This window comes from Anneissia japonica, unplaced genomic scaffold, assembly GCF_011630105.1.
Source record: "Anneissia japonica isolate Jap-2015-1 unplaced genomic scaffold, ASM1163010v1 scaffold3709_len703521_cov189, whole genome shotgun sequence".
Classification (NCBI taxonomy): Eukaryota; Metazoa; Echinodermata; class Crinoidea; order Comatulida; family Comatulidae; genus Anneissia; species Anneissia japonica.
Window position 1 is genome coordinate 137,673 of NW_022694779.1, and position 12,618 is coordinate 150,290.

Sequence of the window (12,618 nt, forward strand, 5' to 3'; positions counted from 1 at the left end):
TATATATACGGGCCTGAGTATGAAAAATCGGGATTTAAAACCGGGATCTTCTACTCAATACAGATGCCAATTGGACCACTAGGGTTTTCATTGGAAGTTCCATCAGAGGTAATTAATTTCCATGGTAGCCCTTCAAGACTCGTAAATCCCCTTGAAAAGACGGAGTAGAATACACAAACTTTGTAATGATGTCCCACAAGAATTTGTTCTAGCACCGTCTCTTTAGATACATATATTTCTTGTAATGTCCCTGCACATTCTTGGATTTATTGAGTTAATACTCCATCAATTTAAAGTTTTGTAGCATCCCTGAAAAGCGGTCTCTTCTGTTTTTCATCTAGCAAATCGCTGGACCAACAGGAAACATTTTCCTGGATGACGTGAAACCATCGCACAACCCAACACTGAAACACTGAAGTACTCTGGCGTCAACTGAACCACAGTTGTTCACACTACATCAAGGCAGTAACTGCTAAAACCCACTTTCTCTTTGACTCATTTTTTCAATTTTTTTTTTATTTTCGTTTCCTTAAAGTTCTTATCTTTTCCTTTCCTTTACATTCCTATACATTTCTTTCTTTCCATTACATTTTCTTTTCTTACTCCTTTCTTTACCTTATTCTTTTTCTCTTTACATCAGTTCAATGCACTTTACATAATGATGATAAAATACAATATCAAAATATACAACATTATATAATGATATTACAAAAATATTATGTATTTATTTATTTCATTTCAACAGACCAACAGCAAATCATCGCCACTAACAGGCTGATAAAATATATAAAATTTAAATATATCAAATATACAGACGAGAGAGCACAAAAATCTCACCTATTAGATAGACTAAAAATATATACGGTACTTATTATTATTAATTGCATCTTTAAAATAATTAAATTTTGAAAATTCACTATCAACGAAATAAAAATACATAAAAAGCCCAGAAAACAAACCGTCTCTTGGCCAATGCTTTCCAAATGGTGACTGAGTTATAAAAAACAATTCAGGTGCGTTTTCATGAACCAATTGAAACCCACTGGGGTGTAGTAACTTTGTGTGAACAGTCTTTAACAGGTACGTCTTTGAGCATACAGTATCGTTGGATCATCAAGAAATGGATAAAATAGTAGGCCTATACGTCTTTCTTGTTTTGATTATCATAGCCTTGATTACTATGCTTATATCTTCGAAATTTATATTTCTCCTTTACTCGGATCCTAAGGTAAGGATTGCCAATTAAATTACCAATCACGTGTTACTACAATTTTTATTCAGAGCTATAGGAAGGAACTATGGTGGCTAGTGGAAGGACGAGGTTTAATGAGTAGGCCTATTTGTAAGGGTGTAGTCCAGGTCAGGGGTTCCAAGTTGTGAAAGCCAAATTCCTGGAGAACTTGTTGAGCAGGGACAGAGGTTTGCGACGCGTGTACTACGCTAGTTAAAAAGCATGTAAAAGAATATGTGTATATAAATTTTAAAACATGTTCAATATAAAGATCGAGAGACTGGACAGGTTTAGGTCACTGTTAATACCTTATTGTTGCTTAGAAATGTTCTCTAAATCTTATGTCTGCCATATTTAATGCACAAGAATGGGAAAATTTTGCTTAGCATAAGCTCCTATTGTGAAATCTGTTAAAATGCAAATTGCGGGTGAAAATTTGGAATTTCCAGGACACCTGAAGATGAACTAAAATTTCTGGAAACTTCGGGCAATCCGAGAGACTTGGGAGCTCTTAGTCCTTGTTATTTGGTCAGGTAATTATTGGTTCTGCTCCGAAATATATCTCCGACTTGCTAAACATAAAGAAACGTGGGCCGTACTAAGATCTAGCCAACAGGTGCTCCTTGACATCTCAAGGAGGAACGCAGATTGTTTAATATTTAAAAGCTTTGTGGGGGGGGGGTGTGGGGGGGGGGGGGGTGTGAAAAAGGTTGTTATGCCACTTATTTCCCCAGTTTTTGAAATATTCAAAAATCTGTATTTTTATTATAACCGTTCCCCAGTTTTTTTGTTTTCCCTCCAGAGCCTGACTTTTCAGGCGCTTAAGATCCCCCGAGAGGTGAGGTGGATAAACATAGGTCTTCCATTTCATTTCTTTAGGCCCGAGCGCCAAGGATGCCAATAAGTGAAATTAAATCACTATCCTATGTGGCATATCCGCAGGGGACAGGTTACTGAATGGACCAATTCTCCGAGGTAACCCCCTACTCCTCTCGAATAATGTACTGGGTTCTTTAAAGTGCACACGAGACAATGCGTACACTGGGCCTACGTTGTAAGTCCTTTTCCGAGACTTGTTCCACTACCGGAACCATTGGCGAGTGAGCCGTTTGAACCAACGCCGATATTATAGCTGAAGGTTACGGTGCCCCTGACTTAACCGCTTGACCAACCAACTCGCCTTCAGTGATGTCTGGTCAAATTTTCAAACACAATACCATAAAACCTCGCATGAATGCTGTAAATTTTGTGGATTCGTACTATAAAACAATAAATAAGGCCACTGTAACATTAATTTATATCATAAAGTGTATTTAAATGGCATTAAATCACATAACTGTATAAATCAAGCTTGCTTTTTAATTTATTTTGTTTTCTGAAATTCATGTACAGTGTTTGTACTGTACTATCTCAAAAAGAAGCCTACGCTATCTTGAAAAGAAGGCCATGGGCTTCTTTCCGAGATAGGTTTCTTCTCGAGGCTACTTTTTCAAACTAAAAAAAATGCGGGGCTTTACTTTATCTCGAGATTAAGCCTACTGGGCTTCAATGAGGTTCTACGGTATGCTTAGCGGCATGATAGGCATTAGGTTATGTAATTTCATATACATGTCAACCCATCGCTCTCATGTCCTGCCACCCACCCCCCACCTACTTACAAGCTTGTCTCCCACCCCATTGAAAATGTCCGAAGTAACTAACCACTCTTAAGTTATTAATGATCACCTCATATCACATTTTTTTTTTTTTTTTGCGTATGATAGGCCAATCCTGCGTTATTATTATGAACTGATAAGTCCTTTAATCAAATAACGCATGTTTGTAACTTTTATATTTTAGAATCATTTGTCATTCAACTTCCGTTCAAACTTCAGTGCATATGAAGAGCAGTTGTGTTCCCCAGTGACAAGAGTTGTCTTACTAAAGACACATAAGACAGGCGGCTCGACGATTGCATCCATTCTAGGACGGTATGCCTACACACACAACCTCAAGTTGCCCAGATTCAGGTCTATTAAAGAAGATCGCCCATTTTATCGACAGATGCTGGAAGGACAGCCAAATCTAAAGATGTTTGTTAGTCATACACTTTACAATAGACCTGAAATGGATTTCGTATTCGGAGACGCAAAGTACGTGACCATAATACGAGAACCGACTGCACAATTTGAGTCGGCATTTTTCTATTTCAAAATGCCACAAGAGCTGCATCTTGAACAATTTGAAAATCCGATTGAAGAATTTATGCAGAGTCCGGAGAAGTACAAGAACACAAAAAGATTTAGGCATCACGAGAAATCATTAAACGGTCAATTTCGTTATCTCGGATTACCGGAATCAAAATTTACAGATGAATGGTTTATTCGTTATAAATTAAAACAACTTGAATTTGAAATTGATTTAGTGATGATAAATGAATACTTTGATGAATCTTTGATCCTACTAAAGAAAACACTATGCTGGCAGTTTGATGATATCTTGTATTTATCGAAGAGAGTCAGATCGAAGTCTTATCGAGCATTATTAACCTCAACACTCAAAGAAAAAATTCGATCTTGGAATAGTGCAGACGTCCTGTTGCATGAACATTTTAACCGAACATTTTGGCGCCGAATTTCTGAATACGGGAATACATTTTTTGACGACCTGAACATATTCAGGAAGATGAAAGTAGCTTCAAATGAAAAGTGTGTGGGCAGTTTCTTTAACAGATCAATTAACGATGGTCCCGATGTAAAACTCGTAAAGGTGAAAGATTGTTTACACTGATAGGGTTTTTAAATACGTTGAAGATTATAAATGATAATAATAGAACGAGGATACCAAAAAGGTAAGGCATGTCGTAATGCATCTGTTGAAAGTCTTCAACTTGAGTCGGCATTTGCGTTTTTCGATATGGAATATTGGAACATTTATGCGCAACCCAAAAAGATACATGGGTATGCAAGGATTTACGTATTCAGAAAGGGCATTAAATGATCAATTTCGTGTTCTTTGATTACCGTCATCAGCATTTCTAGATGAATCGCTCATTCGATATAAATTGAAACAACTTGAAGTTCAATTTGACTTGGTGATGATAAATGAATATTTTGACGAATCTTTGATCCTACTAAAGAACATATTTTGCTGGCAATTTGATATGTTGTATTTATCGAAGAATGTCAGAATTGCTCGAACTGTTTTGAACGAAACTCTGAAAGAAACCATTCGGTCATGGAATAGTGCAGACGTCCTGTTATATGATCTTATATGATCATTTCAACCGAACATTTTGGCGGCGAATTAGAGAATCTGGGGATTCATTTTATGAAGATTTGAAAAAATTCAGAAAGATGAAAATATTAGAGACAGAGAAATGTACAGACAGACGTTTTGACATGAAAAGAAAATGTAGTCAAAAAGTAAGACAGATAACAATGACACAAAACTTATCAGAAAATGAAAAAAGTAATTGTATAAATCTTGCACGGCATCTTAATAATTTCAAAAAAACTATGGATTTAAAACAAATAATAAATGCATAGACAGGCAGGGCTATGTGAATGTCCATTATTTATTTGGTTGGTAATATTTGTTATGTCATTGTGTCAGGGGCGGATCCGGGATTTCAAAGAGGGGGTTCAGAAAGTTCCAAAAAACCCAAAAAGAAGAAAGGGGGTCCTCCCCCGGGAAAATTTTGATCCCTAGATTCCTAGAAAAAATAATTTTTACATCTTATTAATTTTGATGCAGAATATAGTAAAATAATATAGAGCTGCATCCACACTACTATTTTTATTTGACAATTAAATTTGATATTCCCATATTTAGGTGTCATATCATCATAACCAATATACGGGCGTGATTGTGATGCCCATATGGCATGATATTGGCACATCACAACAATTTGTCAAACAAAATTTGATAGTCCCCAGTATAACATGTAATTTGAGCAAAATGTGATTATGTCATAAATATAAAGTATTACCTTTAATCTTACTATTTTTTAAGTTTGGGTTCAATATTTTAACTCTAAACTCTAAAATTTTGTAATTTTATGTAGAAACGTATATAAATTCACCAACTTTCAAGCCGCCATACTTCTAAACAACTTATTCACTACACAAAATTCAGGCCCCAAAATAGACAAATGAAAACTATCAGATATAATAACACGTTTATTGGTACTCGTATGCTATGTATGTGATTTCAGAATAAACATATAATTATAAAATAGTAGAATGGTCACAGAGCCAGGTTAGACCTATTGAGAACATTTCGGTTCTTTGTAGTGAAGTACCGTAAATTTAAAACGTATTCATGAAGTCATTCAAAATCGTGTACAAAATAGTTGAACAAACTTTAAAGTATGTTCCGAAAGTATTGTAGTGCATCGTACTGTGGTACGAAGCTTATGTAAATGAATACTTAAATGAAGGAAATAGCCTTGAATTAATTCAAATAATACTAAACTGTTTCATGACTTGTTGGAAAAGATTTGGAAAACAATCTTCTTGCCGCCTGGCAGTGAAGCGGATAAAAAATGATGTAGATTGCGGTTGAGTACGTGTTAAGAAACTAGTCGTGATTATTGAAACTTTAAACAAAATACTGACGCCAACAGAACAATCATTTGCACTATTCTAAATATTAAATAGTGTACAAAATAGTCAAACAACTTTAAAGAATCAAACAATAACGTGCGTGTCGGCATTACAATTGCTTTAGAAACATGTAATTTTCTAGAGCAAAGCACCATGATACGGAAATGTTATTTCTTTTTTGTGTATATATTTTCAAAAGTAATTTTCTAGAGCATAGCAACATGGTACAGAATATCTCAGTTTACTGAATGAAGAAAATAACCTTGATGTAATTCAAAAGATATGAAGCATTTCATGTATTGTTTTGAAAAAAAAATTTATGTAAAATGTATACCTAAATGAAGGAAATAGCCTTGAATTAATTCAAATAATACTAAACTGTTTCATGACTTGTTGGAAAAGATTTGGAAAACAATCTTCTTGCCGTCTGGCAGTGAAGCGGATCAAAAATGATGTAGATTGCGGTTGAGTACGTGTGAAGAAACTAGTCGTGGTTATTGAAACTTTCAAAAAAAAAAATACTGACGCCAACAGAACAAACATCACCACTATTTTAAATATTAAATAGTATACAAAATTGTCAAACAACTTTAAAGAATCAAACAATAACGTGCGTGTCGACATTACAATTGCTTTAGAAATATGTAATTTTCTAGAGCAAAGCAAAGTAATTTTCTAGAGCAAAGCACCATGATACGGAAATGTTTGCCTTTAGTACGGTATCCAATTCTTCTGTAAAATTGTTTGCAGTTGATACTTGGCTTTGAGAGCTGTGGACTGAGTTGATGATATTTAGTCTCCACTAAGACATAAATGTCCTGTGCGAGTGGTCTCGAGAGTGGAATTTGTCATTCAATAAACGACAAATGTAGGTCTAAAGTTGTTCACTATGGTAGAATCAATTCAAAATGTTCCTCCTTTATGTTTAATGCTGAAATTCCATAGTTACCTTTGATGCTAGTTTCAACTCCAGAATGTTGCTGATGTGGATGTAAGAAAGCAAATAGACCTGTACCGTAATTGGGAATGATTAAACGGCCTTTTAGAATTTTGAGGAAATGGCTATATTGAAATTTTTTAAGTCTGTAGACCAAATCCTAATTGTGGAATGTTATTTATAACCCAATTTTTAAAAGAGAGGAAGATAACTTAGAGAATGTACAGCAACGTGACTAAGATGTTTCTTGAGGTTAGGGATTTATCATAAGAGAGACTTTACAGATACTAGATCAGATCTTTAATTGTCCAAGGAATTGATGGGGTTTCAGCTGATTTATTTTTTTAAGAACTAGAGGATGATTCTAAAATCAAACATCAGTGCCTTTTCATTGGATTATGGGCTGTGGAATTATTCTTTGTCGAATGACGATGTTAATTCAAATTAAATAAACAAGTATAGGACTATATGCAATTGGCAATCGTTACTGACCACCAGTCTTACATTTGCACCATACATGATTTTTTTTTCAAAACCGGGGCCTCAAAGCCTCGCTTTGCTTGATCACTATAGCCTACCCAGGAGGATCAGACGAATCAAAGACTCTACTGGGACACAACTGTAAAGAAGAAAAGGTACTACATTAGTAACTTTTTTTTTTCGAATTGGTTACTGTACAAAAATGGCGCATTAGAATTTTTACTCAGGCACGTCGGGAACCCCGTTCTGATTGGTAAAATATTTACCAATCAGAACCAATCAAAAAGTGGAACTTTGTTGGTTATTCATTACCTGTTATGTACATGTAGGCCTACATATACCTGTTAATACCTGATGAAATTCTAACAGGATCAACAGGAATTTTCTCCAGGGGAACCTTTATTTGATGTTCTGGATTTATAAATGTACAATTTTACAAAGTAGGCCTAATTGAATTTCTCACACATTTGTCCCATTAAAATATGTCTTTTATTTTTATCATTGTAAATAGAGACCAAAACTGCTAAATACCATGATGGAAACATCGGTCTCAAAAGTGGTCTTAATTGGAGGGGGGGTCCTATATTTATTACAGTATTTAAAAAAATGAAATTAAATAAATCTAGAGCGCCCTCAACTACAAACTAGATACAGGAACCGATCCCGCATCCGCCGTCGTCGTTTCGTGTTTTGTTGTCGTTCTCTGCACACAAAAAAAAAATCAAATGACTGTGTATAGGCCTAGTCCTAGTTGTATGTGATTTGTAATCTTTGCTTGATAATATGCATTTGCATATGAACTTTCCGTGCATCATTGGTTAATGTGGTTCATAAGAAATCTATGGAATGGCGGTATACTTCTACCACCTGCTAGACACCAGCCTCGCCTATTTGAGAACAACCAAAATAACAGCGTTGTTTTGTTTTTTTATGGGGGCGCACTTAAGACCGTTCATTCATCATTATGGCGTGGAGGTCCACAGGCACTACACACGCAGAACTGATTACAAAATTGAGTCAAAAAGATACTAAATAGTCCTAAGTTTAAACTATTGGTTTAATATAGGATAACGTATATGTTCATTTACTTATGTATGTTATGTTTATTAATTATGACAGTTGCATATGTGGGCGTTGTCAAATCCAAGTCCAGGGTCTCAGCAGGGTCCAGCTGGCAGGGAGAGGGTAGGCCTGACCTAGGCCTAACTAATATAATGCTGTAGCATTTGCTAGGTAGGTCTAGGAGCGGCGTAGTCTAAACAGGCGTAGGCCTAGGCCCCTAGCTGCTTCTACTAACCTAACCAGCAAGGGAGGCCTTTTAAGTAAGAGTTGTAGGTAGGCATTAGCTAGGTTTAAAGGTTACTGTTGCCGGTTATAAAGCACCATCATAAAGACTCACAAACCAGGCTGTTTATAAATACTGTACGTTGTTGCTAGAGATATGGTACTGTATCTTAAAGCCCCATTCCTGGCAAAATTTCTGTTGTTAAGAAAAATCTAATTTTTGTATAATGTTATAAAGATTTATAAATTATACGAAATTGCTAGTTTAACTAAATTTTGACATTCCTAAGCATAAAAAAAATGTAAAATAAGACTGAAATTTGATTTTTTGTGTTCCACACAAAAAATAAATGCGGATGAATTTTTCCTGTTTGATTTTGCGATAGGTCGTGCGAAGAAATATAGTAGGCACCGAAAACATTACTCTATCCAACACTGCTAGGCTAGGCCTAGCCTTACCTCGATTTAGGTTCTGTTAATGCCAACTCAGACAGCGTCAGCCGACGCAGCCTGACCAGATTTATTGTCGGGGACAGTCTTAAGCCATCGGGAGAAATATTAAACATGTTTAATATTCTACGACGCGACTCTCCCCGACGCACACCATCGCGTCTGCATTTAACTCGCACAGACCCGACGCAACAACAAATCGCATCGGGCTGTATCGGCCAACGCTGTCTGAGTTGATGATATTTTCCGTTGCTAGTATTGTAAAACACGCTGCGTCAACGACCAAGCTGCCTTAGCCGTGGGTACCATGACGATTCAAAACAAAACAAATTAGGGCTGAGTCTCGACTGCTGGTGGGTGTGACACGACCTTCGGTCTTTATTAACTTAACACCTCAACACCACCGTGAAACTATAACAAAAAAACAAATCATTATAATTATGGTGTATCATAACAGTACAATAGTTTGATATTCCCTTACACTACGACAACGCCAAGTGTAATCTGGCTATCTAGGCTTTCTTTCGCCGTACAGCGTGTGTGTACACAGGCGGGCCTATGCCTAGGCTATGTATTACCGTATAGAATTTCTAGGCCTATCTACTGTATATTGTTTGGTATAATCGAATATAGGACTTATTATATAATTGAACTATTGTTATTACAAAGCATATTTGTTGTTAAACTGTATTTATTAATCTACTGTACCTTTTGGCCGCTCTGGTACCTATTTACCTCAAAAAAGAAAACATGGCCACTGTCGGTAACTTATATAATAACTACAGAGGGCTCACTTCTCAACCCAGGGGATAACACTACAGTTGAAGTCCGCTGTGTGGACGAAAGCTAGAGAATAAATTTTATCGTTAGTCTTAAAAGTGCTGCTGTAATTTCATATATATTGTTGAAAGTATAAAGTAAATAACAGCAGCACTTTTGAGACTTCTCTAGCTATACTTTTTATTCATCATATATATTGTTCTATATCAGACTAAGGCTTAGGTGGCTACACTTTTTATTCATCATAAAGCTTAACTACTGTATATATATAAAAAGTCTATAAAAATATACAACAAAATAAAAAGAATTCAGAAGTTAAACAAATATTGTTCAAACTGACAAAGGAAAACAGAGAGAATAGTATAATCTTGTAAATCATTTTAAAGCAATAGTAACAGAAAATCAGAAATCATTTTAAATCTATTAACATATTTATTATTTCAATCATTTATTTTTTAATAAAATTTATAATGTGTTTGTGTGTTCTGGTTTTGTATACAAAGAAATACATTCTAATGGCAATCAATATTCTTTTCCTATAAGCTCTCCAATCCATCGTCTATATAGAGATTTGCATTGTGTTGCTAAATTGGATAAACTGGAAAAATAAATAAATTGTCCATTATAGTAAGAGCCTTTCGCCAATAATTTGTATTCAATCAATCCATCAATCAATTTGTTTTTTCTGTGTTTTATTTATATTTCTCTAAATACATGTGAAATTTTAGTTCTAAGGATAAAATATTATAAATTAAATGTAAATTATATTTTGGAACGGAGTCAGTACTTTAGCAATTATGATTTTGTTTTATTGTATTTCAGGGCATATCTGTAGATGATGTATGCCTTCTGTTCCGGTACAGTGCTGCCTTGTTTGTTAGTGACAATGTTGGACCAGTGGTGTTACTTTGCTCCGAACTACCCCCTGATTCAATCGCAGTTGCTGTGGTAAGTCACTTTTTACCATCATCATTTAAGTAATAACTAGAATTCCTTCTTTTACGCAACGCAGTAAAATCATAGCCTCCGCGCAGTGCAATTTTGCCCTGGTATAAAATGTTAAAATCTGAATCTCACTCTCACATATTGGGCATTAAATAAATTCAATCAATCAATTTTAAATATAATATAAATATAATATTTCATTTGCAGTCATTGCCAGAGGTGAAAGAAGCTAACAGTACAGTTGCGCTCATCAATGCCATCGTAGATTACTTGGAACTACCTGGTACCAGTAATTTAGTGCTGTCAGCTGTCGTCACCATTCAAAAATTAACATACTCACTTCAGTCATCCCAAAATAATCAATGTAAGTACAAACAATGGAGAAGACAAGATGATGATGATAATAATAATAATAATAAAAATGAAAATTTCCGAGAACCTGGCAACCTCTGAGGGACATCCAGAGGCTTAGGCATTTCGCCTAATGATTAAAAATTATATGTATTAAACTTTCCATACAGTGGCGGATTTAGAGGCTCCCCTTTTTGGAAAGGAAAAAAAATTAATCACCCAAAATGCCTCAGAGGTTATTTTCAGGTGTCTAGGAAACAAGAATTTTGCGGGGGAATTCTCCCGGACCCCCTATGGTGGTGTAATTGTGATCAGCCCCACTTTCGGACCCCTTTCTGTCCCCCCCTTTCAGACATCCCTGGATCCACCCCTGCCATATATACATTGTTACAGTATTAATATTAGTTGTCATTTTCTTTTTGTAGTTACGCAGAATCTGTGGATGTTTACACTACTTGTTGTGCTATTGCTGTCCGTGATTCTATTACTGTTTGTTTTTTACCGAGTTTATCAACGTCACAGAAGAAAGCAGGTCCCTCGCGAGGACGAGGAAGACACATCTCCATCAGAGCCTAAAAATAATCAACAACAAGCCGCAATAAAACGATATCATAATCAGCTTTTTACAAACCAAAGAGCGGCAGGCAGTAGCAAAGCAGCTACATCAGGCGATGCGTCACGCACGCCGAGCACAAAATATACACATAGCGAAAAACATGTGGAAGAAACACACACAAAAATGCACTGTTGATGTTCACATGGAGAACACAAGGACCAAACAGAAGAACTCTTTGCATTTGAATGTGGAGAAGATCTGAATAATTATTAATGTTAAAATGTTTCCCAAATATTTGTGAAAACATGGTCTTCATAGCAACACTGTAATGCACCATAGCAACAGTAACCATGGTAGATAACTATGCTGCTAGGGAAATAGCTTCCCTCCTATCATCACAGATTAAACTCTCCAAACTTTTTCAGCGGTAATTCCACCAAAATATTTAGTTTTATATGGACTTCAAGAACTTGAATTAAAAGACAGTTATTGATAGATATTAGATATTTATTTTCATATTGATCTTTATTGATTTGAAGTCGATCGATCTTCAGTTTACATGTCGTTTGTTGTGTCTGAAGTTAGTTTTTTGTGTCACTTTGATCGTATGATCTTTGGCCATTGCCTGAGTAAGTGTCACAAACTCCAAAACATTCTATTTTGAAAAACATCATGTGTTGAATATTATCAAAGTGGTCCTTACCTGGGATTGAGGGCAGCATTCCATATGACCTTTCACCTTGTATTTATGTTGCATGTATTATGTATATGATGATAGTATTTTAGATTAACAGAGATCATTCCGAACCACAGTAAGTGTGGTTGTAATTTCGGAGTAAAACCAACCTTGACAGTTTCTAAAAAGTTAATTAGGCTGTAATATCATTGATAACATTATTAGTTCCTATGCATGTAATGCAATAGGAACTATTGTAATCACTCTTGCTATTTCCTATGTTTTTTATTGTGTGTAGTGTGTATGTGTGTGTGTAGACATTTATGCAAATGCGCATGCGTC

The 12,618-nt window shown here is 35.5% G+C and overlaps 1 protein-coding gene across 1 annotated transcript in view; it reads left to right on the forward strand.

The window, feature by feature from the left end:
• LOC117101290 (protein jagged-1b-like) overlaps positions 1–12,618 on the forward strand; it is a 74,497-nt gene extending 61,879 nt beyond the window's left edge. Inside the window, exons 23-25 of the mRNA XM_033241246.1 lie at positions 10,571–10,696; positions 10,901–11,057; positions 11,470–12,618. Of these exons, the coding sequence (XP_033097137.1) occupies positions 10,571–10,696; positions 10,901–11,057; positions 11,470–11,795 (609 nt within the window). The 3' untranslated portion in view covers positions 11,796–12,618. The remainder of the gene's footprint in view (positions 1–10,570; positions 10,697–10,900; positions 11,058–11,469) is intronic.